At 38.9% G+C, this 25,983-nt stretch overlaps 1 protein-coding gene and 1 long non-coding RNA gene across 5 annotated transcripts in view; one reads left to right on the top strand and one right to left on the bottom strand.

Annotated features, from left to right (window-relative positions):
* Positions 1–14,139, bottom strand: part of LOC122412882 (uncharacterized) — a 41,669-nt gene extending 27,530 nt beyond the window's left edge. The window contains exon 1 of the long non-coding RNA XR_006261446.1: positions 13,900–14,139. This is a non-coding gene — a long non-coding RNA (uncharacterized lncRNA). The remainder of the gene's footprint in view (positions 1–13,899) is intronic.
* Positions 1–24,822, top strand: part of Sema1a (semaphorin 1a) — a 91,304-nt gene extending 66,482 nt beyond the window's left edge. For 3 of the 4 annotated variants that reach the window (XM_043422845.1, XM_043422844.1, XM_043422843.1), the window contains exons 4-11: positions 8,209–8,305; positions 8,987–9,402; positions 10,137–10,225; positions 10,360–10,501; positions 10,633–10,981; positions 11,758–12,374; positions 13,136–13,343; positions 13,913–24,822. In XM_043422845.1, coding sequence (XP_043278780.1) covers positions 8,209–8,305; positions 8,987–9,402; positions 10,137–10,225; positions 10,360–10,501; positions 10,633–10,981; positions 11,758–12,374; positions 13,136–13,343; positions 13,913–14,186 — 2,192 coding nt within the window. In that variant the 3' untranslated portion in view covers positions 14,187–24,822. The remainder of the gene's footprint in view (positions 1–8,208; positions 8,306–8,986; positions 9,403–10,136; positions 10,226–10,359; positions 10,502–10,632; positions 10,982–11,757; positions 12,375–13,135; positions 13,344–13,912) is intronic. The other variant, XM_043422846.1, reaches the window with a different exon arrangement.
* Positions 24,823–25,983: the final 1,161 nt, after the last annotated feature.

Raw genomic sequence — 25,983 nt, 5'->3', positions numbered from 1 at the left:
CAGCGGCGGGCGCGCCTTATCGAGGAGCAAGGCTCGGGGCACCGAAGTCTCTCCCCAGTTGTTTTTTTTCTCCGGGCGTTCTACGAGGGACAGCTCTTCCACGAAAGCACAAAGTCGTTCGTCGATACCAACCCCTTTGGAAAGGCTCGTGTGTACTTCTCGTATTCACCCACAAACGCGCGCCCACATACACCCACGAAGGCACCGAGCATTTCACAAACTCCTGAAAAGAGGGACCAGCGAGAGTCCACACTCGAGCGAAGGAGCGGGCTTTCTAAGAATGGTAAACATCCCCACCATTCTTGAGGAAAAAGAAACAGGGAGAAAGAGCGCTTTGGCTCCTCATTTTTTTCCTATCCAAAGTGAGCGAGAGGTTAAAGTCTCTCCTTCTCTAAGCTCGTTGCTCGAGAGGCGGAGAAACTCTTATTTTCCACAGAGAAAAAGCCACAGCCCTCCCCCCAAACCGCGATTGTACGAGGCCAAAAATTGATCGGGCAAACGAACCGAGAGAAAATTTCAAGTTCGAGATAGGAAAGTGCCGAAATATCATTTCTCGAAATATACATTCTCGTTTATTTGAAACCAAGTTCCAAGAGTGTGTTCCGGGATAAGCGTCGAGTGCTCTGTATGGACAAGAGCCATTTATAATGAAAGCCTCGTCCAAATTCAGGCCCGCTGTGTCGTACCATTCTCAACCCCAAAGTCCCTCATCAATTATTCGCATTAACGCTGTCGGAGAGCCTCTGCGTGTACGCACGAAGCGCACACTCTTGCAGGCGTACACAGACAGACTCGTATGAAATTTGGGGTGAGCTTTGCTGCGAGACAGCTCAGTGCGTAACCGACACTCAGCGTACGGTACAGTCTTTATACGATGTAATATACAGATATATGCACATCTACAGATTTGTGTGTCCGTGTGTGTACGTAACCTCGGTTAGGAGCAGGATGAAGCTTTTGCCATCGAGGTATCGATCCTCGTTGTCGGTACGAGGCCCCTTCTAATGCCGCTTTTGCTCATGGACCAGCAGCATCGAAATCCAGAGAGCAGCGTTATCATGAAAATTTACGTTACAATTACCATTGCCACTCTCGCAGCAGTGCAATACCGAGAATCGATGTTCCAAAATTCACGTTCGATACAAACACCGCTATATGTGCGTACCAACACACACGTCACATATTTGGCTATGCGAAACTCGAAGCGGCGCGCTTGCGGTTGCTTGGAGAACCTTCACAATCATGAAAATGGTGTACTCGTTGTGTGTCTCCGATATATCACTTGATCGATCCTCTCTCGCCATGAATAACAAAGACTTTTTCGCCCTTGAGCACTATTTCCACTCAAATTCTACTGCGAAAACACATCTACTTTGTATATCAAGAACTTTCATATCCCGCGAGAGTATTCCGAGTCTGCTCATTTTCCAAAGAATTTTCAACAACAACAGAGCAACAGAGGTTTTGTTAAAACAACTTTTCCTTCGCTCGAAAATGCATGACGGCGCCTTGGAAATTTGGAAATTTCATCGAAACAGAAGTTTCTGGATTTCTGCGACTCTCGAGTTCGAGATAAATGCGGACTAAGATAAAAAGTCGGTGGAGCAACGATCATCGCGAGGTTAAATAACGAACAAAACAGTTTTAGCTCAAACTGCTGATTCATTCTCTCGGAAAACATTGCAGTTGGATGAAGAAAACTCTTCCAATAACATCCATTGCTATTTAATAAAAAATTGTTTTTTCTCAGTTTTTTATTTCCCGTAATGCCGAGATGTTGTATCGATTTGTAGAGCTTTTTTATAGCTACGTACAAAGGAGGGCACTTTGAAATAGCAATTGACACGGAATCCAATCTTATGACTTCTCCACGTAAGTTTGTGCTCGTAGGTCATTCAACAGATTTTATTGTAACGCGCAAGGCCGAATTGTTCGGAGCGATAATCAAGGGATTGGGCAAATATTCATTCCAGAATTTCGGCTATTTTTATAGCTGCACGATTTTTCGATTCAATAATTTAAGCGAGTTCGTGAAATTCTATTATCATCGAGGACGAAATCACACACGGAAGCTCCTTCGATTGATTATTGCGCTTCGAATGCACTCCCGAAAGCCCTGATACTTCAAACCCGTAAATCTATAAACGACTGGGTCACATGGATTCGCGGATAAACACATAAATATATGAGCTCCACCAGTGGGATCGAAGTTGCGTCTGTTGATGTTACTTCGATACCGTTCCACTTGGTGGATTTCCTCGACGAGACGCTAAATAAATTGCAAATGCTTTTCCTCCTTCCTCCATTTCCTCCTGTCTTTCCGCACTGTTACCATCTTCGAGCGATATTTTCTTCACCGGTGCTTTCGTCGTACTCACCCGCTTGCACGAAACTCTGCACACATGCGAGTCGCAGAGCCAAGTGGGCTCGCATCATCGTCAAGGTAACGCGCGCGCGTGTGTGTACCAAGAGTTTTGAAAATGGTGACCCACATCCGTCCAACTTTTTCGAGAACAAAGTCTCCAATCCTTTTTTTTCTCACGATGCATTTTTGTTTCGATGCGTCAATCGAATCAAGGGGGCGCGACGACGTTTGTCCCGTTAGCCTCTCGCTTATTTTATAAAATCTCGTCAGGGGGGGGGGGGTCCTGCTTTAGAAAGTCAAAAAAATCTATCGTTTTCGGGAAATAACTCAGGATAGCGAACTTTTCGATTAGTTTCAAGAATATTTCGACAGTACGAAAACATTTTTATAATGTGAGAATATAGTTCAAAGTCTGATTGTCGAAATTTCTCAACTGTGTACAATGTGGAGATCGTAATTATTATCTGCAACAAAAATTCTAAACTTTTTTCCATTTTCATATATTTTCCTTCCACACGAACGTTCAAAAACCCGAAAAAATTGCGAAATTCTATATTTGCAGCACGTCGAAGTGTCGTTCTTCTTCTTTAGAAGCAAATTTTCTTCAAATTCCCTAAAAATATAGAATTCCTTAATTTTTTCAGGTTTTCGTAGCTTCATATGGAAGGAAAATATGTGAAAATGGAAAAAAAATTGGAATTTTCGTTTCAGACAACAATAACCATGTCTAGTACATTATACACAGCTGAGAAATTTTGGTAATCAACCATCGTGCCTAAACCATGTACAAATAAGTCCTGCTCGCATAAAAAAATGTTTTTATACTTTTGAAATATCCTTGAAACTACACCGAAAATTTCGCTATCCTGATTTATTTCCATCTCTATCCTAAAAACATTCCCGTAAAGAATCAATTTTTAGACTTTCTAAAGCAGTCCCTTAATGCATCACTTCGAAGAAAAATGCCCAAAGACTTCTTTCCTAATTCTCACTCGCCCGAACGTTCCTCCAAATATCGAAATACTTTTTCGGCACACCCGATGTATGTTCGACGTTCGAACGTACGTACAGCGAGTGCGGGCATGGAACAGGAAACAGCTAAGGTTGTCAGTGGTGCGATAGGATGCTCCGGAATCCTAGATGGCTCAATTTCGAGAGTCTCCATTCCCGATCCACGGCGCGTATGCTCTCTTTCTCTCTCCGTCTCTCTGGCGCACAAGCGACACCGCTATCACGATCCTCGGACTAACGCGAGAGGAGTGCTATGCTGTGTAACGCTCCGAGTGACGGAGACTCGCGAGAAATCCTCTCTGTACGATTACCATCCTGGCTTGTTCCGGAACAAGAGACACTGCTAGTGTTGAAGTGCACGGAGACCCAAGTTCGATTGAGATATTCTCGCACTCTTTATTTCAGTCTCCTCGGCGTCTATTCGTTCTATTAGAATTTCACGAGAATTTCAAATACCCATCCAATTGGATTATTCAATCGAGGCTGTGAAAATTAGTTATTTGAACGACGCCGAAGTTCGCAACGTGTTCGAGTCCAACGAAACGAACGCGAAAAAAACATTTTCACGTATTTTTTATTTCACAGAGTATCGGTGCAGGCTCGGCAGAAAAAGAAATTGGAGAATTGCTGGAATTATTGGAGGGTTTTGTTCATCATTTCGTTGGACTCCAACGTTGCGAACTTCAGCGTTGTTCATTCGAGCCGATAGGAGAGTAATTTCATGAATATTTTCGAAGCTAATAAATCCCGGGCAAATACGCCACGACGGATGTGTCGCACGTTGGAAAAATTCATGAGGCCTTTCTTTGTTCAGTCAATACAACATGTGCTCTTTCCAAATATACACGTACAGCTATGTATAGCAGCATACATAAATGTTTCGCCCCCGTGAACGTAAAACTTGCGAGCGTCGATTCTAAATTTAGCTCCGAATAAAGTCTGTCGTCGAGTCGGTTAATGTTTCGGCAAGAAGGCGTTTCCCTAGTCACCGCTTATACGCGCTTAAGCCCAAAAGTTCTTCCTCCATTGAGAAATCAGGCTCATCTTCGTTCATCCCGCGCGACATCCTCAGACCTTATGCCGCCACCTTAGCCAATCGAGTTTTTCACTTCCCTTCCATTTGGCGGGAATACAAATAATCTCAAATCCAGCCATGTATAAAGATTAATCGACGGATGGATGTACCGTTTTATAATTTAATTATCGTCGCGTATTTCAATGGAGGTGAGCTCTGAATTGTACGTTCGGAAAATCGCTCATTACGTTGATACGCTGCAGCGGGCTCCTGGCAATCCTGTCTCCTCCTACTTTCCTCGAGAAACTTTAACGAGGCAAAAAAATGGACGTATACACCATTGATATCTGGAGATTGATATCTATAAATATATATATATACGGTTTATATAATATGAATAGATTCGAATCCCCGGATGGGTTCGTTTTATTTTGAAATTGTATCGAGTTTCGTAGGTTTTACTCTTTCGACAGATTGGACACTTTTCCGATACTCGTCAGCTTAATTATTCGCGTGCAGGCGATATATACGTTTATAGAGCCGCGTTGATATTTATCCGGAAAGGAAAATCTAGCGAAAATCGGACGTGCGACGAGCTGCATGAATAAACGTCATGTCTATTTGCCGGGAGATAAACTTTAAACACGTATTTTCGTTGGAGCTTGGCCACGCGATCGTCGTATATATTCGCTTCTGTGAAGAAAGTAAGTTGGATTATTGAAGGATAGGTAACAATGAAGAGCGAAGGGCTTTTGTATTCCACCGGGAGAGTTTCATTATTTTATCGTAATATAAAACTGTACGTCCGTCCGCCCGGAGCGCTTGAATGAATTTTTATTCATCGCGTCTTCGTCATTACACGAGACAGTGATCGAAAAGCGAGCGCAAATATAGTGCGGAGGGTAAACCTGCCACTTTGAATGCGCTCTCGCTCTCTTTTGTTCTTCCATTGACGGCTATTTGTTAAATTGGAAGTACGCGGGGTCGCAGCTTTTTATTTTTTCGAACCTCTCGAAAGCCTAATGGGTCAGTGCGTGTACCAATTTTCGTTGCCAACGGACGTTCGCAATTGGAGCAAATCCCGGGGAAAAGTTCCGGAATCAAGTGACCATTGAAAATCTTTAGATACCTTTTCGTTTTTTTTTTTTTCTAATTCGAGCTTTCCGCGTCGCGCATAAAAATACTCACCGCGGAAAACGTATTGATCGACTCTCGCGAGTGTTGAAAAGTTTTCGAGCTCGTGAGCTTTTCCCTTCTTCGTTGCGTTTCTTTTTTTTCATCTCTTTTCATTATCATTTTTTTTCGCCTTCTTTCGAGCCGTGTTTCGCACACGGATCAACTTTCATCTCTCGGTACACCTGCATTATTAATAACGCGAAGTGCATAAGCCAACCGCGAAACGTCTTACCGTGCGGAGCGCACATCCAATTCAAGTTCTCTCGCCTCGAGCTATACGTATATATTCGCATAAAAAGTAACGTATACATATTCCTAAAACTGGATATTAAAATTTGCGAGGCGTGTGGCGTGGCGCGTTTGCTCAAGCCAAATCCATCGGAAAATATGATAAAAATCTTTATTAAACAAAGTTGTGTAGGGAAGGGAGCTAATATTTTTTCACGTTCGCAACTGCAAGAGACAACGATTTAGCTGTTTCAGCTGAAAATAATAAATGAATTTGTTATGAAAGTTTCTAATTCCTTGGGCAATATAGAAAAGCAAATTGGATGTCTCGCGGATACGAAACTTTCCACGAGCTAAGAAATCAGTATTCCGCACTGAAGCTCTCCTGCGTTTCGGCGGCTGGTTCGTAAGTATACACCGCAAGAAAATAGAGAGTTCGATATATATCTTATGCCGCATCGATTCTTCTCGCCCCCGACCCCGGCCCCGCCACGTGCACTTTGCCTCTCCTCCCGTTGCCCACGCGAGAGCAAAGCCGCGAGCAAAACTTCCTGGCAAACTGAGATTGCTTCGAGAGAGGCCCGGCGTGGCTTCGGTGCACGGGTTTGAGGCCTTGAGACGAAGATGCGCGGCTGCGAAGAGCACGTTACGTGTCACTTGGCCGTGTCGCCGCTTTTAATCTTCCTTCCAACTTCTCGACGAGCTACGCGCGGGGGCCTCGTATATGCGCCTTATCGCTTCGTCCTCTGTGCCTACACGTACACGCAAATATGCATCATAAACATCGAAATTAATGGAGTTTCCGGCTTCGCCAGACAGTTTCATTATTTTATATTCCGAAGAAAACAATTACACTTCGCGCGCTCGCCTTATTTTCCCTCGAACGCTCGCGAGATGCGGCGAATCCCCCCCTGCGGGACGCAGAAAACCCGGCGGACTTTTGTGCGTTGTATCGAGTTACTCTTACATATATCAATTACTCGGTGTTCCGATGCCGCGACATTCGTATCGAAGCATATGCTTTCCGCAATCTCGAGAATCGCGTCCATCAGCGTTTCGCAACGAAACTCGATCCCCGTCCCGGAGCTTTCATCCTCACGTCGTAAAAATATACGCGCGTCTACATTTTCCGTTAAGTACAGCGCACGGATACAGATATATGTGCGCATCCCAATATTCAGTTTCATGTACGAGTACCCAGGCACGTACACGAGTTTGTATGTATACGAAGCGATGTATGGTACGAGTCGTAGGAGGACCGCAAGTGCTCGACAGATGTTGGCTATCGGATATGCTCTCACGCTGCCGGAGCCTCAAGAACGGAGTTAAATGAAGGAAAAACATTTTTTAAGAAAAAAACAACATCGAACGAGGAACAAAAAGGAGGGAGAAAAGGAGCACGGAGGGAACGGCTTGCTCGCAGATTCCCCGACACTCCAGTAAATGTCCGACTTTCGTAATAATCCGTTGAACGAAAAAAACAAATTTATTGGAGGAATTACGGGAATGTAAAAAGTTTCTCATCAATTCCTCAGGGATTTAGTTGCGTTCGGTAAAGAAATTATTTTTATCGTTGGAAGCTCGCCCTTCTCTGTGACGTTCGCGTGTGCAGATGATATTTATAAAGGTCGAGGAGAAACGGGCTGCGAGATATCGTTGCCGATTGAAATTGTACAATTTAATCAGATATACACTAATTTTAGAGGGCACTGTTAAACCGAGACCTATATTATAACCACGACCATTCCGTTCTGCATACGCTACAAATATGTCTTCTAACACACGTACGAATACGTACGTGTATTAATGTGTAACACGTTAATATTTATACACATAGATTCGTCGAGGGCGAGATAGCGAGCCAACGGAACGAGTATACGCTCAGAGTTATAATGTCCGTTTAATTTCCGGGAACAATCCCGAGCCAAGGGAGAGATTAAACCATTTTACCCACATCGTACCTTCCCTCCGATTCTCCCAATTTCACCCGCCTGCCCCCGCCCCCCGCCCTTCCTTCCTCGCTCCAACTAATTCGTTTTTTTGGCAAGGGATCTTTCTTCGTCCCACTGACTGAGAACATCTCTCCGAGATGTAAAACCTCCATCGACACACTTTGCTCACCGAGGACAAATGTAATATCGGGCACATTCAACCGGCGGCCCGATTACCTCGCGAGCGGTGATTAAAATCGATTTTTCGTACTCAAACAACCGCGTGGAAAGATAAATTTTTTTTGGAAGTTTCGATCCGTAGTTCTTTGCTAATTTTTTTCTATTTGCAAATGGTCTGGACACTGCTTGACTGGTTTATATTTAAGGGCTTCTCGTTAATGCTCTTCATGTGGATTTTAATTGCTGTTGAATATTGATATTGGTACGAATTTATTCGAGATTTTTTGCTCATTTTGTTACAGGTGCGGAGGACGTTTTCAGATTCACCGGAAACGAGACGCACACGGATTTCTTCCGGTTGGTTTTGCGAGACGGAAATTATCTCCTCGTCGGCGGCAGGTGAAAAATATACTTCCATACTGATTCACAGCAGTTTTCGTATCGTTGCTTTATTTCGAGGGAATATTTACGACTGAATTAATCCCATTTTCTACGTATGAAGATGAATCGAAGGTTTTTTTCCTTCGTTAAACTTTCGCTATTAGTTCGAGAACGTCATGGAACATGCTCGAGTTTGGCTCGTACGTTTTTCGAGATACTCGAGTGTAATGGTCTCGTTAAAAGTTTCCGTCATTTTATTTCGTAACAATAATCTTAACTCGGAAAGCTCTCGTGCGCTTCGAGCTTCGGCTACAACAAAAAATTATCAAAACTTTTCAATCCGAATCTTGGGATCGAAACTTCCGGTGTATAAACAAGCGTTTTATTGTTAAATCTTGAAGCACTTGAATTATTTAGCTCATTCGTTCACTGCACATTTCTGTGCTACGTTCACTCTCGACGATCGTCATCCAATGTTATTTTCATCGATGATTTTCCTTGTTTGGGCTTGTTTGAATCGACCTCTCTGAATTACTAAAACCAATCAGACTCACCGAGAACGGTCGATGCGACGACCATAAATATTCAATTCTTTAATTCCCTCCAATCACATTTACTCTTCCGAGAGTTTCAAAGATAAAATTAATTAGCTCAGAAATAACGAAGTTTATTCGCTCGTAACGTTCTTTCCTTTTCCAGAAATCTCGTGCACAATTTGAGCCTGACGGATTTAACGGAGCAGCAGAGATTGACGTGGTACTCTGCGGAGGAAGACATCAAAATGTGCGTCGTCAAGGGAAAGGACGAGGACAGTTGTCAAAATTACGTGAGAGTCCTGGTCAAAACGAACCCTACGAACCTTCTCGTATGCGGGACAAACGCCTTCAAACCAATGTGTCGCGACTACACTATTGTCGCCGGAAATTACACGATGTCGGGCGAGAAGAACGGCCAGGCATTGTGCCCTTACGATCCACAGCATAACAGCACCTTTGTTTACGTCGATGGTGAACTTTACACCGGCACCGTCGCTGATTTTTCGGGCATGGATCCCCTCATTTACAGAGATCGAGAACCGTTGAAAACCGAGCAATACGAGTCGACGCTTCTCAACGGTAAATCACATTAATTCGCATCACCGCAGTTTCCTCGATTTTTTCACTCCGCGATACCGTTTTAAACGCTCTTCTCATCATTGTTCTTTTCACCGTCACACGTTACCGATAAACACGTAATTTTACCTCACCAATCGCTATAATATGCTCGAGTTTATTTACATAATGAAAAAACAAAAGTTTCTCAGGCAAAAGTTGACTTTGTTTTGCTCGCACTCGTTCGATTAATCATCGGAAAATCTCAAACGAATATTCGTTATCGATATTCAGGCAAATTCACCGAGTTATTTGCTCTGACCAATGAGTCACAAAATCGTCGGTTATTCGACTAACGAAAAAAAATCAACATGGATTTCCGTCTCTCCAGCCTACTCCGACAATAAATTAATTATCGTGCTTATCAAACGGGGCTCGGAATATTCGATTAATGAAATATCGATTCAACATATATGTCCAATTGAGCGGCAACGAAACAACGTCAGATCATTTATTGGAGTATAATAACGTGCTTCGACGGTCATTCGCCGCTCGTATATTACATTGTTCTCGAATCGGATTGCTGTGATGGATTTATTCGGTCATTATTGTATTAGAATATTCGTCAATACATTGTAACATCGGTATTTTACATTTTCGTGGTTACTTCATCGAGCGCATAAACAAATGAATGGCATATACAATAATACGTCGACTAACATTATTGCGATAATAAAATACACGCTTTTTCGTTTCAGGCCCGAACTTCATAAGTTCGTTAACTCACGGAGATTTCGTGTATTTCTTCTACCGTGAAACAGCGGTCGAATATATTAATTGCGGAAAGGTGAGCATTCTTCGTGACCAATATGATAATTTATCAAATTTGCAATTTCCATTCGAGATAAATTCTCAATTGTTTAGCCAAAGTACATATTTGATGAAGTTCGTCATCGATTTATCGACTTTTCTCTGCTCCAGGCCGTGTATTCTCGAGTTGCGAGAGTCTGTAAATACGATCGGGGCGGTCCCCACAGATTTCACAAGAAGTGGACATCGTTTTTGAAGTCTCGTCTCAATTGTTCGGTGACCGGTGACTTTCCGTTTTACTTTAACGAAATACGTGAGTTTTATCCCTCCAATTTTTATATTCTTGTAATCGCATCGAATGAAAGTGCAGTATATCTGAGGAAGAATGTCAAGACTCGCAGTCGAAATTCAAAGATTGTTGCAATTTTCGTTTTATCCTTGCAGAATCAACGACGGAATTGATCTCCGGTCGTTATGGAAAAGAATCAGCCCAGCTAATTTACGGGACGTTTACGACGCCTGTAAACAGTATAAGCGGCTCGGCCGTTTGCGCTTTTTCCTTGAACGATATTGCCAAAACTTTTGAAGGAAATTTCAAAGAGCAAAGCGCACGCGATTCCAATTGGCTGCCTGTACAGAGTGCCAAAGTACCCGATCCACGTCCTGGACAGTGCGTCAATGATTCACGCACTTTGCCCGATCTGACCTTAAATTTCATAAATGCTCACTCACTCATGGATGAGTCGGTACAAAGTTTCTTCGGACAACCGATCGTCATCAGGACGAGTTTTCAGTGAGTATTTCTCGTTTCTCGCAGCGTCAACTCGAACTCAATTTTTTTCATTCGTCCGAGAGCACAGTTTTCTTTCCTCCTTTGTGGAAAAAAATGTATTCTCTTCAAGTTACGAATTGAAAAAATTCAAGTCGAATCAGACAAGAACAGTGAATAAATTAAATTAACAAAAATATAATGGAATATTTGGAATTCTGATCAAATTCGATTTTTTCGTGATATCATTTCAAAATTTTTTACTCTCATTTCTTTTGTTGATAAAAAACTCAAAGTAAACCTGGAATTATCACACTATTTTATTGGCCGTAATTTCGATCAATCGTACAATCGAAATTGCATGGATAACAGGCTTGTGAACTAATTGTGTGGCCAGCACAATATCCTGCGATGTAAAATATTAACGATTCCAAATATATTGCTGCATACATTCGTCCATGAATTAAATTGATACTCGATCGATCAAAAACATGATAATGGCTAATAGAACATTTGTGTAAAAATTAAAGTACTTCTTCGTCGGGAAGCAAGATCGTTATTTCGAAAACTTTGTAGGTCGACACACAATGTATTATGCACTCGTTAATTGGCTCATAATTGAGTACGCTTTCTGTTTCAACCTCGTAATTGCGGACAAATTACGTAATGCTATTTTGTTAAATAATTTAAAAGCAATTATTCCACCGTTGTTCGCACTTCCGCGTTATAATTACGGAGTGATTATCTAAATTTCTTATATTTATTTAATAATTGGCTAATTTTCAAAAAATTTTCATTAGTTACAGATTCACTCAGATCGCGGTTGATCCTCAAGTGAAAACGCCCGGGGGTAAAACGTACGACGTTTTGTTCATCGGTACGGACAACGGGAAAATAATAAAAGCGGTAAACGCGGAATCGGCGGATACTCACGAGCGCGTGAGTCCGGTCGTGATCGAGGAAATTCAAGCATTTCCTGCGTCTGTCCCGGTGCGAGGAATCAAAGTTGTTCGGGCTACGCAAGCGAGCGACGGATTGGAGGATGGCCGCTTGGTTGTTATCGCGGATAGCCAAGTTCAGGCGCTTCGACTTCATCGTTGTTACAGCGACCGCATTTTGTCGTGCGGCGAATGCGTCGCTCTCCAGGATCCTTACTGTGCCTGGGACAAGGTCGAAGCTAAATGTCGTGCTCTTGTCGGACCAGCTGCGACCGATGCAACCAGGTTTTTGCAGAGCGTCGCTACCGGAACCCACACTTCTTGTCCACCGAGTAAAACTATTAACAAAGACGCCGGAAGCGTTGGTGCTATCTCTGCCAATCATAACAAATTCCCCCAGGATCCTATGATTTCGAGTAAAGAGAGCACTGGCGGTGAAATTATCAACATTATGCAGGACGAGGAGAAAACCAGTTCGGGTATACTTCACACGACTTGCTAAACTCAAAAACATAATAACACGCCTGTATGGAAATTACATATGGAAATTATATTGACTCTAAAGTGATCATTGTTCCGCGAAATCTGAATTTACATAAAATTAAATTTTCTCATACAATATGCTCATAGTGAGCTTAGAAATGATCGCGTAAATTCGACTTCCCATCATTTTTTTTGTGCTCAGCATGATTTTTGTCCCGTTGGAAATTTATTTTCCAATTTATTCAACCATTCGGAAGTATAGTTTGAAGTATGAAGAGGTATGTGTATAATTATTTGCTGTTTTAGGTGAATCTAGAAGCGGTATTTCAGGTTAAGAAATGACGTTGTTATCAGAACGGTATCGGGTGGAAATCCTCTTTTGAAATTGCTATTAAAACTTTTGAGAAAATGACAAATTTTTCAAATTTGTTTGTAACGTCCCATCGATGTCCGGACTCTTTCCTCACTTTTCTGAATCTCAAATTACTATAATATTTAAAATCTTATCGCAACGATAAATCAAGAATTAGGTCACTAAGGAACAATTGTCATATACATTTTTTCTTGCGAAAGGTTGTCATCGTTCGTTGACAAAAAAAAACGTTACAAAAAATTATACGTATATGAAAGAAGATTCGGAGCTGTAGTCGTATTCAGGAAGTGTAAAAAAACGTGCTTCAATTTTGTGTCCCAGTGTAATTATCCACGTTACGATGTTGGTTTTATGTTGTTTTCTTTTCTCTTTTGCTCTTTCTAGGCCCAGAGGTCAAGGCTGCTGATCCAACCTCTCAGTACTCCGTGGAAACTCTCGTTATGGCTGTCGTCGCTGGTGCTCTCGCGGCGATGCTCGTCGGTTTCATAGCGGGCTATCTCTGCGGTCGTAAATGTCGAAAAGACGAGGACGACAATTTACCTTATCCCGACACAGAGTACGAGTACTTTGAGCAGAGACAAAACGTCAATAGGTTCGTAAACGTCACCTTTATTCGCACGTTTACGTTTTTCGAGATAAGAAAACTTCGGTTCTTTCTTCTCTTTACACCGAGTGCATTTATTTTTAATTCTTTTGAAGTTTTTGCGTACTTCCAAGACGTAAAAAACCTGAGTTGGTTAAAAGTGCCCGCATTTTTCGAGCAATCGAGGAGTTGAAAAAATAACGTCTCCTTAAATTCTTTACTTGCACTTTTGGAGGTTACTTTTCTCAAATATTTTTTCATTGCTCATTTCAGAAGAAAAGTCTCGGCACTTTTTTTTTTTTTTTTTTTTTTTTAATTTCGCATTTAAGCGCAGAAAAAAGAATTTGGCTCTGCAAGTTACAGTGAAAATGACTTGGCGACAAAATTTATTAGTCTGTCGACGAAATTTTTTTATTTTTTTTGTTACCTCATTCACACAAACCTTGAGATTCGTCCCTCTGACTGTCACAGTAATTATTTCCAATTAATTATTGTCAATAGACATCGTAATTGATAGGATAGTGGAGTTTATGCAAATTAGAAGTCGTTTAAAGTGATACTTGACTTTTGACTCGCAGCAGGCTAGCACCAGAGCCGAAGTTATTGCCACAAGAGGAAGTGACGTACGCGGAGCCGGTGCTGGTACCGCAGCCTCCAAAGTTACATTCGCCAAAGGGTACGATGAGGAAACCACCGCCGACGCCAGCGGAGACGCTATTTCAATTTCCCGATGGTTACGGATACCGCGGAGCGCGCGATAATTTCGGTACACTGAGATCGCATCAGGGTGACGCGTACAGGCGGAACGACGGTTTCGCAACGACTCGGAGCGTTAAGAAGGTTTATCTCTGAGAAACGAGCGAGGAGGGAGGAGGTCGTCACAGGAGTCTCGGACGACCAGCGAGAAATCGTCACAACGCGACAGCCGGCAGAAGTCGCAACGTGACAGCGGGAGGACAATCGAGCCGCGATATAACGGGACCGAGACAGCTCGAGTCACCTTCGTCGCCCTCCAGCGTCTCGTCAAGTTCCCCATCGCCTCCCTCCTCGTCGCCATCGCCGACCCTCGTACCTATTGCTACGTGTGGTTCGCCCCCGCCCCCCACGCCACCCTGCAGTTTCATTTATCGCTCATAGTTTCTCGAGAATGTTCGAGACTCTAAAGATTTGCTGTTCGGATCCAATTTCGTCGGCTCCTTTTCGATTTTACGGGGGCGACCCCGTCATCCAAACTCTTGGAGCGTCGTATCGCTTTTTTTACCATTAGTTACGTCCTTTGGACGCAACTGGCCGAGCCAAACAACCTTTACACGAGGCGTATAGAGGCGAGAGGAGAGGAAACAGAGAAGAACAAAAAGAAAGAAACTGACCTCATTTCAGAGACAACTTGATTATTCCACCGCGTCAATATGTATTCCGAATAATCGATATTTTCTTTTATCGTTTCTTTCTTTTTTTCTTATCTTTTTTCAACTCTCAATTATGTAACCAACCTCCGGGCGCGCATTTACACCAATACACACGTGTGTGAATCATTTGGGAGAGAGACTGAGGAGAAAAGTGTCGAGGAACTCCGGTATTTTTATTCTAATATCCCTGATGAGGCTTTGTTATTCAGTTAACCTTCTCGTATTCCCGATCAATCTATTATTATCTTCACGAAATTATCGTTTGTCTACCCGTTTTAATGAGAGGACTTTAGGAGAAAAAAAATGAAAAAAATAAATGAAAACGTCAATTATGAATATAAATTATGCGGGAGATATTATACAGTTGTAAAATCGTTGATGCTTAACGTAACGTGGTTATTTAATACCCGTTTGTTCGCCTTGAATTAAAAAAAAAAAACAAACAAACAAACAAACGAAATAATGAAAACATTGAAAACATTGGATTGCAAAAATAGATGAATCTAATTACTCTTAGAGTACTATGGGCCCCAGGAAACAAAAAAAAAAATTTTGACAAAAGTTCGTTGTTTATTAAGTGAAAAGATAAACAGGGAAATAATTGCGAAATCACGGATGTTCTGGATTTTGCGTCTAAAGAGTAGCGAGTCAAAATTGCATTTACAGTTTTAACTCGAGTGAACTGCATTATTTACTCCCTCATCAACTTTTTTATGTATTCATACCTAAAGTTCTTATTCGGAGGATAAATTGTAAACACACTTTTTCCCAGTCACACGAGTATCCAGTAAAATCCCAGTTCCAGTAAAACTGTTAAAAAAAAAAACAAAATCACACGAATTCACTCCGTGAAATTTGTTACGAAACAAAATATTTGTGTGATTCGAATAATCGAGAGTGTTTTGAGATCGGAAAAAGCAGCTCGTCGATAAAAACTGTGGAAAATAATTTTCTCAAAACTCGCTACTCGGTGTACGTGCTCGGAATCATAGGAATCGCGGCGTTGGTTAGTCACAGAATTGTTTGGTAGTCACTAAAGGTGAATGAAGGAAACGATCAAATTGATATAGCGAAGTTTTTCTTATCTTTTCATTTTTGCAACTGCCAAATGATTCGTTTTGCAAATAAAACGTATTTAACTTGCACTGATCACCATATATATATATACATATACGTAATTGAAGAGAGACGACGAAGGAAGAAATGACTTAAATCCATGAAACGTGGAAGCGGGAAGGGGAAGACGCGAAGACGAGAGATATACGAAAAAATTGAAGATACCGCGCGACACTTATTGATATGTAAATACATTAATACAAACAAACAAAATCATACCTATACAACGGTTAGGAGTTATGAGGCGTAAACAAAAAGGAAAAACTGAAAGAGAGGAGAAAAACGAAGAGTAGAAAAGTCAGTCCGTCTGTCTTGGGCCCCGAACGACGTTTGTAGAAAATCTATCTTAAAGTGCTTCTTATTTGAGTGTGTTTAGAAGTAACGCGTATGTGATATATATTCTATATGACGAGATGTTTTCTAGACAATTCAGTATGGGATGGATCGCGGATGATGATGGATTGAGAAGCTTAATTGGTTGACATTATTGTTTAATCGACGAGACTCTCGGCTTGAAATATTGGCACATGAGATCATGAGAAAACGATTTCAATCTCTCGCATTGTTCACCGAGATTTTCTTCCATTCCACTTCAATCGACACATGAATGTCAAACCCTATTGGTTTACCGCTTTTTTTCTTTCTTTCTGGATTTGAAGCATAGATGCTTTATCAATCTCAATTTGATATCTCGAATCTAAAGGTATTCCTTCATTCTTCAGGTGAAAAGTATCGGCGGATAAGAAAGAAGCTTTTTGACAAACGTTCGAAAAAAAAACGAAATCAGTCACGCACACAAATAAATAACACACACTTACACGTACACGATAAACATATTTTAAAAATCAAGCGTTGAACGACGAATGAATTAATGGTAATTCGTATCATCAATGCTTCGTTACTCAAAGTATTATTAATTATTGAAACGAACCATCGTACGTCCGATGATTAGTAATTGGTAATTAGGAGAAGGCTCGTCGTTGATCCTCTTTCTGATAAGCTCGAAGATAAAGAAAATTAAAAAAAAAAAAAAAAAAAAAAACAAACAAACAAACAAACGAAGGAATAAAGACAAACCGAACAAAGACTGAAACGAAAAAGATCCTTTGAATGGCGAGCCCTCGTTATAGATTCGCTCGCGGTACCAGTTTTTATTTAGTTTTTACGTTATTCAACACATACGTAATTTCATTACCGGGTTCTCTGGATTACGGTTCCCCAACTTGTTTTATCTCTTTTCTTGAAACTACCAGTACAAATTTTTTGTATTGTCATACATGTATGTGAATATAAATATATATAAAAAATTGTTAAGTTCGGTTGCGTGAGCGTAGCTCGACCAATCGTTCGAACCAGCTTCGAAATTTTTCTCGGAGTTTCATACAAACAAATAATTTAAAATAAATACCGTTTGAAATATACATGGGGCCGTGATTCTTCGGAATAAATAGAAAAAATCATGATGAAATAACAGACGCAGACAAAGAGATATTCGGAATATTAAGTGATAAGCGAAACTATCACTATGAGTCACCTCGTCGTTATTCGTATATGAAAAAGAGTACGATTTCAACTATTATTATTATCATCATTAATTATAATAATTGAATTATATTACACCGAAGCATAAGCAAGAGAAAAAAATAATCTCGAAATGTTTTTTTTTCTGTGGGTCCTCGACGATCATCTTGAAAGCGTCGCCATTCTTTGCGCAAGGCAAAGGGCGGAGTCAAAAAGAATGACGAAAATGATATTAGAGGATTTGGTAATCATAGCAGAAGTGGACGATAGCTGATATTACAATTAGCGTGGATTCCACGTGACACACAAAGCTGCCATAAATAATATCCTTCATTGAATATTTTTAATGTATACATATAGAGAGAAGTACGAGCGTTGCCCCCAGAACCGCGGTCTCGCTTTTTGTTATGTTTTCATTTTGAGTACGAATTTTGAATTCCTTTTCGCTAGAACGGTGAAAAGTATGAGAATAAAATTAAAATTTGAAATTTCATACGTCGTTGATTGTAAACGTTCGTTCGAGTTTCGGTTGCATTGAAAAAGTAAAATGAGCAAACAAAATGTTATAATCGAGTTGAAAGACAATTGACGAAAGACTCAGGCATGATACCAAAGATATTTAATTGTATAAACTAGAACAACCGTTGGTTCGTTGTGATGATTATCGTTAGAGTCGCACAAAATGAGTGAGAAACAAAGATATGGGAAAGTAATTATTTAAAAAAGGAAAAAAATAATAATAAAAAAAAAAAAAAAACTAAATTTTGACGATTGAAAAGTTTGACCTCTCGCACAAACGACACGGCTGAGAAACAGAGACGAATATACATTGTTTTTCCGCGTTTTTTACTCTTGTGATTTTTTTTTGTTTTGTTTTTTTTTTTTTTTCATTCACTTTTTTAAATAGTTCCGCGTTCAGGGTGGATTCCAAGGAACTTTTAAAATGGGTTAGGTACCGGAGAAAAAAGTTAGAGATACGAACGATCATACTATGGAATTGGACATGTTGTGCTAATGTTGAAATGAGATTATGCATGAAACGCGAATATTGCTACATCCTCGTCCCTTCTACGAGTGGTGTCTCTCTTCACAAGCATATTATTAAAACAAACTATTTCGTGCCGCGAGTTTCAAATTGTCTCTGAGCCACTTAGCAACAGATTCCATCCAACGAAAGATAACCAAACAAACAAACAAAATAAATCATAATAAATTATTATTGCATCAGCTACAAGTTGATAAGAAGAAAAAAGAGTTTTTTTCATCAGCAAGGAATTGTGATCGAGCGAGACTAATATTGTTAGAACGTGAGCGCTTCGGGAAAAAGGAAAAGAACGTTAAAAGAGGAACGAAGATGCACGAATCGTTGAGATAGAAAGAAGAAACGGTTTCATGCATTGTCCCATTGCAATGCTTTTTTTTTCATTCCTAGTTTTCTCGAGAAAAACCCCCGTTTTTTTGCAATTTTTTGCAACTGAGAAAAGAGAAGAAATAATGATAATTAAGAGAAGCAGCAGCAGCAGCAGCAAAACAGAGATAAATTACAAAAATGGTTATAACGTAGAACAAGAGAGCTCCACTTTTTTCCTCAAAGGAGTTCTCGGAATGATTGGGAGAGAGAGAGAGAGAGAGAGAGAGAGAGAGAGAAGCACTAAAAAAGAGACAAGAAAAGAAACAAAAAAATGAGGTAAAACCACAAAATAAAGCAGTACAGAAAAGATTAAGTACGGGCACGAGAAAAAAAACGACGGGGACGATATAGTACGTAAGTAGAAGATTAGAAAACAGTATATAGAACGCTTGAAACGTATATTAACGATATTATAACTTTTTTATAAATATATTTTTCCGTCGGAGTCTAGCCTAGGTAGAGAGACAAAAAGAGAAACAGATAGAAGGGGAGCGAGAGAAATAGGAAGGGCAAGAAAGGGAGGGAGAGAGAAAAAGGAAGAAAAAAAGTGAAAAGGAAGAGGGAGAGGAAAAAATTGGACAGGCACACACACATACACACACGAAAACATGAACACAATTACGAGGATTGATCGAACATATAGATTTACATTTATACATATGTATGACTATATGAAACGTACATGTATATAAATCTAAATATTATATGAACATATTTATATCTGATCCGACGTATTACTTCGAGATCTAGATCCGATTTTAAGCGTCATAGTTTTTAACGAGTTAGGCAAGTTGTACGAAACACGTATAAGATTCGCCACTTGGTGATCCGAGGAGGAAAATATAAAAAATAACGAAAAGAGGAAAAAAAAAACAAAAAAACAAATATTTGAAGAATAAAATTTTAGTACCTAAAATTCTAGAGGTTCAATAATAATTAACGAGAAGAAAAGGAAATGAAAAGAGAGCAAAAATTAATTAGCGTTGAAGCGTGAAAAAGTTTGTCGTGGTTTTCTCTTCGGTCTTCTCGACGATTTCGAGCGATTTTAAAATCGATTCGATTGTACAGACTGTTTTTATCAGGAGTATATCGTAATTCTCTGATCTACTGATTCGTCAGGGATCGAGATGACGTATTTTCCACTTTTTCCTTCTCTTTTATTTTCGCCTTAAGTTTTCGAGCAAATAAAATTCGCGAACAATACTTTTTCACGTTGTTGTAAAAATTAATCGAGAGATAAAAAGTCGTGTGTCTGCTCCTGTGTGCATGTGTGTACGAGAGGAAGAGAGAACAAAATAACGATAAGAATACTGGCCGAGTTTTTGTTTCGTGGGTGACTCTCGAATGTCTCGGAGCCATGTAAAAATAAAATTAAAAAAAAAAACAAAAAAACAAAAAATAAGGAAAAAATAGAAATCAGAATCAACTGAATTACGACGAGAACGCAGGAGGGTATGATATGATGGAGGAGGAGAAACTATTTATTAATAATCGATTACGATGATAAATTTCTGCGAGACGAGACAATTTTTTTAAGTACTGTACCATTTATTAATGATAAATGAATGAATTAAATGATGAAAAAAAAACAAAATATTAATTATAATGATAATATTAATAATAACAGTAACATTAATAATGAACGAGAATGTAACATGTATTTTGCTTCTTCCTAATACAGTGCCGTTTACGCTATTTTTTACTATAAAGAAAAAAAAGAAGAGAAAACCAAACAGAACTATTAGAACCGGCTGAGCGGGACCCAGCAAGCGCATGTGGTTATAAATAATGTTGGGAAATTCAGCCATGTAATTGAAATAATTACATAGACCTAGAAAACGCTCTGAGTGTCAGAGCGAGAAAAAGGTCATGAAAACACGGATATGCGATCACAGAGAGCCAAAAGTTAATTAAGAAATAATTAATAATGCAAAGTCCAGTGTGAAATAAGAAAAAAGAAGATGCGGAACGAAACGAAACGTTGAAACTACTCGCGGTTGGCAGAGCGCGACACGAATTCTTATCGATCTTTGACATTAACGATCTTGTTCGATTGGGAGAAAATAATTTTTAGAAACGGGGCAGTGAATTTGTGAAATTCGTCATAGCTCTCTTGAATTAAATTTCTAATGTAAACTGAGACTTAGCTTTTAAGGAAGAAAGTTCGAAGTTGAGAAAAGAATAATGGAGATTAAATTTAAAATATAAAATACAAACGGTGGTAGTAATGTCAAAGACTGCGTGTTCTCGTGAGCATTCACGAACCTTTGCCTATTGAAATTTTCGTTGTTGAAACTATCATTGTGAGTGTTGAGATGAGTTAAATGAAGAGAAAAAAAATTGAAAGAAAAAACAAATGGTACGATATGAAGAAAGAACGAGAGGAGTGGGGAACGGAACGAGTGCCATCGCAATCGTGTACTCGAGACGAAAAAGCCCCGAGAGAGTCACCCGCGTTTTTATTTTCAAGCCTTGACTCGAGCCGCGTTACCGACGAAATAATAAAAGCGTCGAAGAGAGCAGTTTCGTGAACATGTTCGAATTTAGGACACGAAATTATAAATATATATAAATATATATATCATTATATTGGCGAATAACTTTGCATCGACGATGACGTTCGTTTATATGTAAATATAAACAAATAAGTTAATTCATGCACGTATAATTAAGGGTGTCGTTTTTTTGTTTCCGGAAAAAATTTCGTTCTCTCGCGAAAAAATGGAGAGACTTTGGAATAAATACGCAACGCATGCATAAATATCTTTGGGTGGTTAAAGAACGATCGTGTCTATTCGACAATTTCTCCGAATGTTTTTCCACCACGTTGAAATATTATTTTTCTTTGATGATTTTTATCAATCGGACACTCTTGATTTACCACACATTTTACGTGCATTCGTTTAAAAACGACCCATTCTTATAAACCATTCTCTAATCTGCCGTTGATTGAAAAGAAAAAAAGAGAATAAACTTTTCCAGCCACTCCAGTATATTTGTACATACGCGAAGAAAAAGAAAACGTTACGAATCACACAAAACACACAGACACACACGTAAGAACGTACACGAAAATTCGAAGAGCGTGCTAACCGAAAAAAATAGCGATACGTGAAAAAAAAACGAAGAAGAATTACTGAAATAATTAATTATTATCAGAGGTACACTATTGCCGACGATTATATTATAATGACATAAAAAAATTATATTATACAACTACTATTTATAACACGAGATAAACGAAAAAAAAAAAAAAAACGGAAATACGTGAGGAATACGCTAGAAAAATAGCGAAATAGCGTGAAAACTGAAAGGGAGAAAGATTCGTAGTTGGCAGTAGGCTGAGGTAGAAGACATGGCACGTCTATTACTAATAAAGATTCAAAGAAGAACAATATATAAACGACAAAAAAAGAAGCAAAAAAAAAAACGGAAAAACATAAAGGAACGGTAAAAAAAAATATTATAAACGCGAAAAACGGTACAGTAGTGTTTTACTATGGCTGATGTAGAGTGAATGCTGACATAGAAAGCATGTGGCTGGGGCAGGGCATAAATTTAGAGTTCGAGAGAAGAAGAAAGAGAGAGAGCGAGAGAGAGAGAGAGAGAGATAGAGCGAAAGTTTGAATTGTGTGAAGGAGTGAATCATTCTCGTTTTTTTTAAGCAGCGCTCATTAAACTGTGAGATATCTTTCGATAATACACTTAAATACTGTCATCGCACATTCATTCGCAAAGAAATAATAATAAATAATAAAGAATTAAAAACAAAAGGTAACTACCGTCTCTGGGATGATATTTTTTACGTCTCCAGATATAGAAACGATTAAACGCCATTTTTTCACACGACACACACTTTCGTGGAAATTCACCTACACACCCACATGCATACACATGAACCAACGAGACATTCCATTTTTTATATATCCAAGTATTTGTAAGACACGCGCCGAGAGCCTACTATTCATTTTTCGTTCACGATATTCCAAAACAAAACGAAAAAAAAGAAAAAAGAAAAAAGAAAAAAACAATGTTTCCTATTTGTGTTTTTTATTGTTAATTTTTCTGTACGACTGAAGTTGTCGTCCAATTCCCTCCTTTCTCATTTTAGTTTTCGATAAGTTTCAGATCTCATGCTTGTTCAATTGAGCCAACGTTCACTTTTTGCCTCGTTTGTAAAAGATCGTTCGAGTGCATTTTATCGGTTATATTCGTACGTTTTTATTGAAATTTAGCGATTGTAAAAGCAAAGGTATTTTTTGTTTCTTTTACACGTACTCGACTAATAAAAATCTGATAAACATAGTCAATGCTTGAAAGTCTTTGGGTCATTTGTTTGTCGCATCTTGGAGTCTCAATAGACGCGAGTCAAATGCACAGACGAGCTCTAGAAGCGCTAGCAAAAAAGGGAAAAATGGACAAAACACACGTTACCAGGTTGCGAGGACAAAGTATATTGTTTTAAAGAAAAAAGAAACAAGCAAACTGAAATACTTTTTTCTTTTCCGTCAAGAGTGAGCGCATAATAAGCATTTTATGGTAAATACGATGCGAAACGCGCTTCTACTTATTATATTTCATACTAAAAGTTTCGTGAATGAGCATTTTTCTAGAAGAATGATCTACAAAATGAAACAAAGAGAATAAAGAATAAAATAATAACTAAATAAAAATCGAGGCGCGCGTGAACACAGAGAATGTGGAGAGAAAGAGAGCGAAAAAGCGAAGAGAAAGAGAGAGAGAGAGAGAGAGAAAGAAGAGAGAAGGAGCAGGAATGATTGTAATGTCGGAAACTCACTTAGCCGACGGACTGCTGTTCATAGTGCCCTGTTATAGTGGGTTACGTGGGCAGAGTGAGAGAGAAAAACACTGCATCGTGGTAATTGTTCAAAAAAAAGAGGAAGAGAAAAAAATATTTGACCGGAATGCTAGTCGTTGAGCACTGACCTCGAAGACGTGACCTACTGACTTTGGCTCGCGACGTTCCTGAAAGCATCTTTAAGCGGGGGATAATCGTCACGCGTTAAAGTCAATTCCATTATTGTGCAAGGAACCTTGATAAAAAGTTAATAAAAAAAGAAAAATAAAACGAAGCGATAGCGAACGACGAGACCACTCTCGCCAAGGTCAGAGAAAAGACGAGGGCTGAAGAAAGGGCCATGAGGAACGATGGAAAATCACTAGTAGATCCTTGAACTCTGCTCACGTAACCCTGATCTATTTTTCAGAATACGCTATTGTGATTATTACTATATATGATAACATTTAAAAGTGAAGGAAAAGAAAAAAAAAGGAAACACGAAAAAAGTTGAGAAAAAAGGTAAAACGACAAAAAACGTTTTATAGCCATTGTTTGTTTAATTATTCTAAGATTCATCGTTTTTTTATCATTTTTTTTTTTTTTTTTTTTTTTTTTTTCCATTGTTGTTTCTCTCGTAGCTCATCGTTGTTTTCTTTCTCTTTGTATCGTTTGTTTCATCATTTGTTTCATCGTGAAAACGTTGAGAATGACCCTGTCTTTGTCGATTATTAATGCATTAATACCGTCATTATATTTAGTACGATTAGACGAGTGAGGCTACTACCACATTAATGAATTAAGTACAATATATACTATTAATTCATTAGACTTTATATATATACATATTTAAAGAAAGAAAAAAAAATAAATAAATAAAAATTAAAAAAAAAAAAAATAAAAAAATAAACGAACGAAGAGAATAACTGAAGCTGAGGAAAACTCATCGTGAAACATTACTCTCGACAGACTATGTTTATCATTTGGCATTATGTATATGTATATACATACATACACACACATATATATATATACATATATAGATTGAATCATTGTACGACTGCCTCGGATTCAATATTTTCAGGCCACTACTTATTATATCCGCCATTTCGGTTTTTATACCCGTTTTACATTTTCTCGATGATTGCGTTATTTTATAAAAATCATCATAGATCTAGATTGTATCATGAAATATTGAGTAAAAATAAATTTGATTAGGTAATAAAATCGAAATGACGCGTGTCTTTTCTATTACCCGCATCGCCCGAATTCACGAATTCAACTATGAAATTAAATTCCGAAGATATACGAATTTCCGAAATTTTGCTGTGAGATTCGAGTAGTTTGAATGTACAGCACCAGCGCTGCCATTATCGACGATCGAATATGAATCTTCGCTATCCCAGGTCGGTAAATACCGATGAGCGATAAAAAAAAAAAAAAAAATTCCAACTCTATCTGAATCGACAATGTTGAAACATTTTCCCAATGAAGCCCAATAATATCGTAGCTCCAAGCTGTAATTTTGCAATTGAATAAAAATTGATCGCATCGGTCGATGGAAATGTTGGAGAATCGAGCCGAAACGCTGCCTAAACCCCCTCGAAAAAGGTTACTTTGAAGAATTTGATATAATACGCCTTTGGAATTAAGAATTTACTACCCGAGGACTGGAGGGAGAATAAAGACACTCGATTATTATCTTAATTTTTTATTGTTATAGTATTATCATAATTATTATTATTCATAGAGCATACCATTTCGTAAATATTCAAAAGTATATACGCGCGTTACAAAAAGTACAAATATTTACAAAATACTGTTTATAAAAAAAAAAAAAAAAGAAAATGATGAGTGTTTCGTGACGTGCCTAAGTTGAGATTATCATTGATGAATAGTGGTAATTATTTTTATCATTTTTTCTTGTCCATTAGCTTAGATATCGTTTTTCGTGTGTATGCGTATGTGTATGTGTGTTGTTTTCATACGTGACTAGAGATGGGGGAAGCATAATATAATAATTGTTCAAAGTCTTCGTTGTAATGGTTGTTTTGATCCGATGAAAAAATTTAACGAAAATAATGCGATGTGACAGAACAGTGATTCTTTGAGCTTTCGTCACGTCGATTCAAATGATTTGTTGCTTTTTTCTTTTACTAGTTTACGGCAGGAATGTTTTAATCATTAATGTTCGCTATAGTTGAGATTTTTTTTTGTTATTCACTTCGTTAATGTTATATGAGATATCATTGGCAGTCTCCATATTTATTTATTCATTTATATGGGCGTTCACACGAATGCATTAGAATGCATTATATGCAAAAGTTCATTCATACTCGCGTGTCTCTCCTCATTTCCATAAACTTATACGTGTAGTCGTTGGGTAATTGGTAA

This window comes from Venturia canescens, chromosome 7, assembly GCF_019457755.1.
Source record: "Venturia canescens isolate UGA chromosome 7, ASM1945775v1, whole genome shotgun sequence".
NCBI lineage: Eukaryota > Metazoa > Arthropoda > Insecta > Hymenoptera > Ichneumonidae > Venturia > Venturia canescens.
This window is presented reverse-complemented; position numbering and strand designations above follow the sequence as displayed.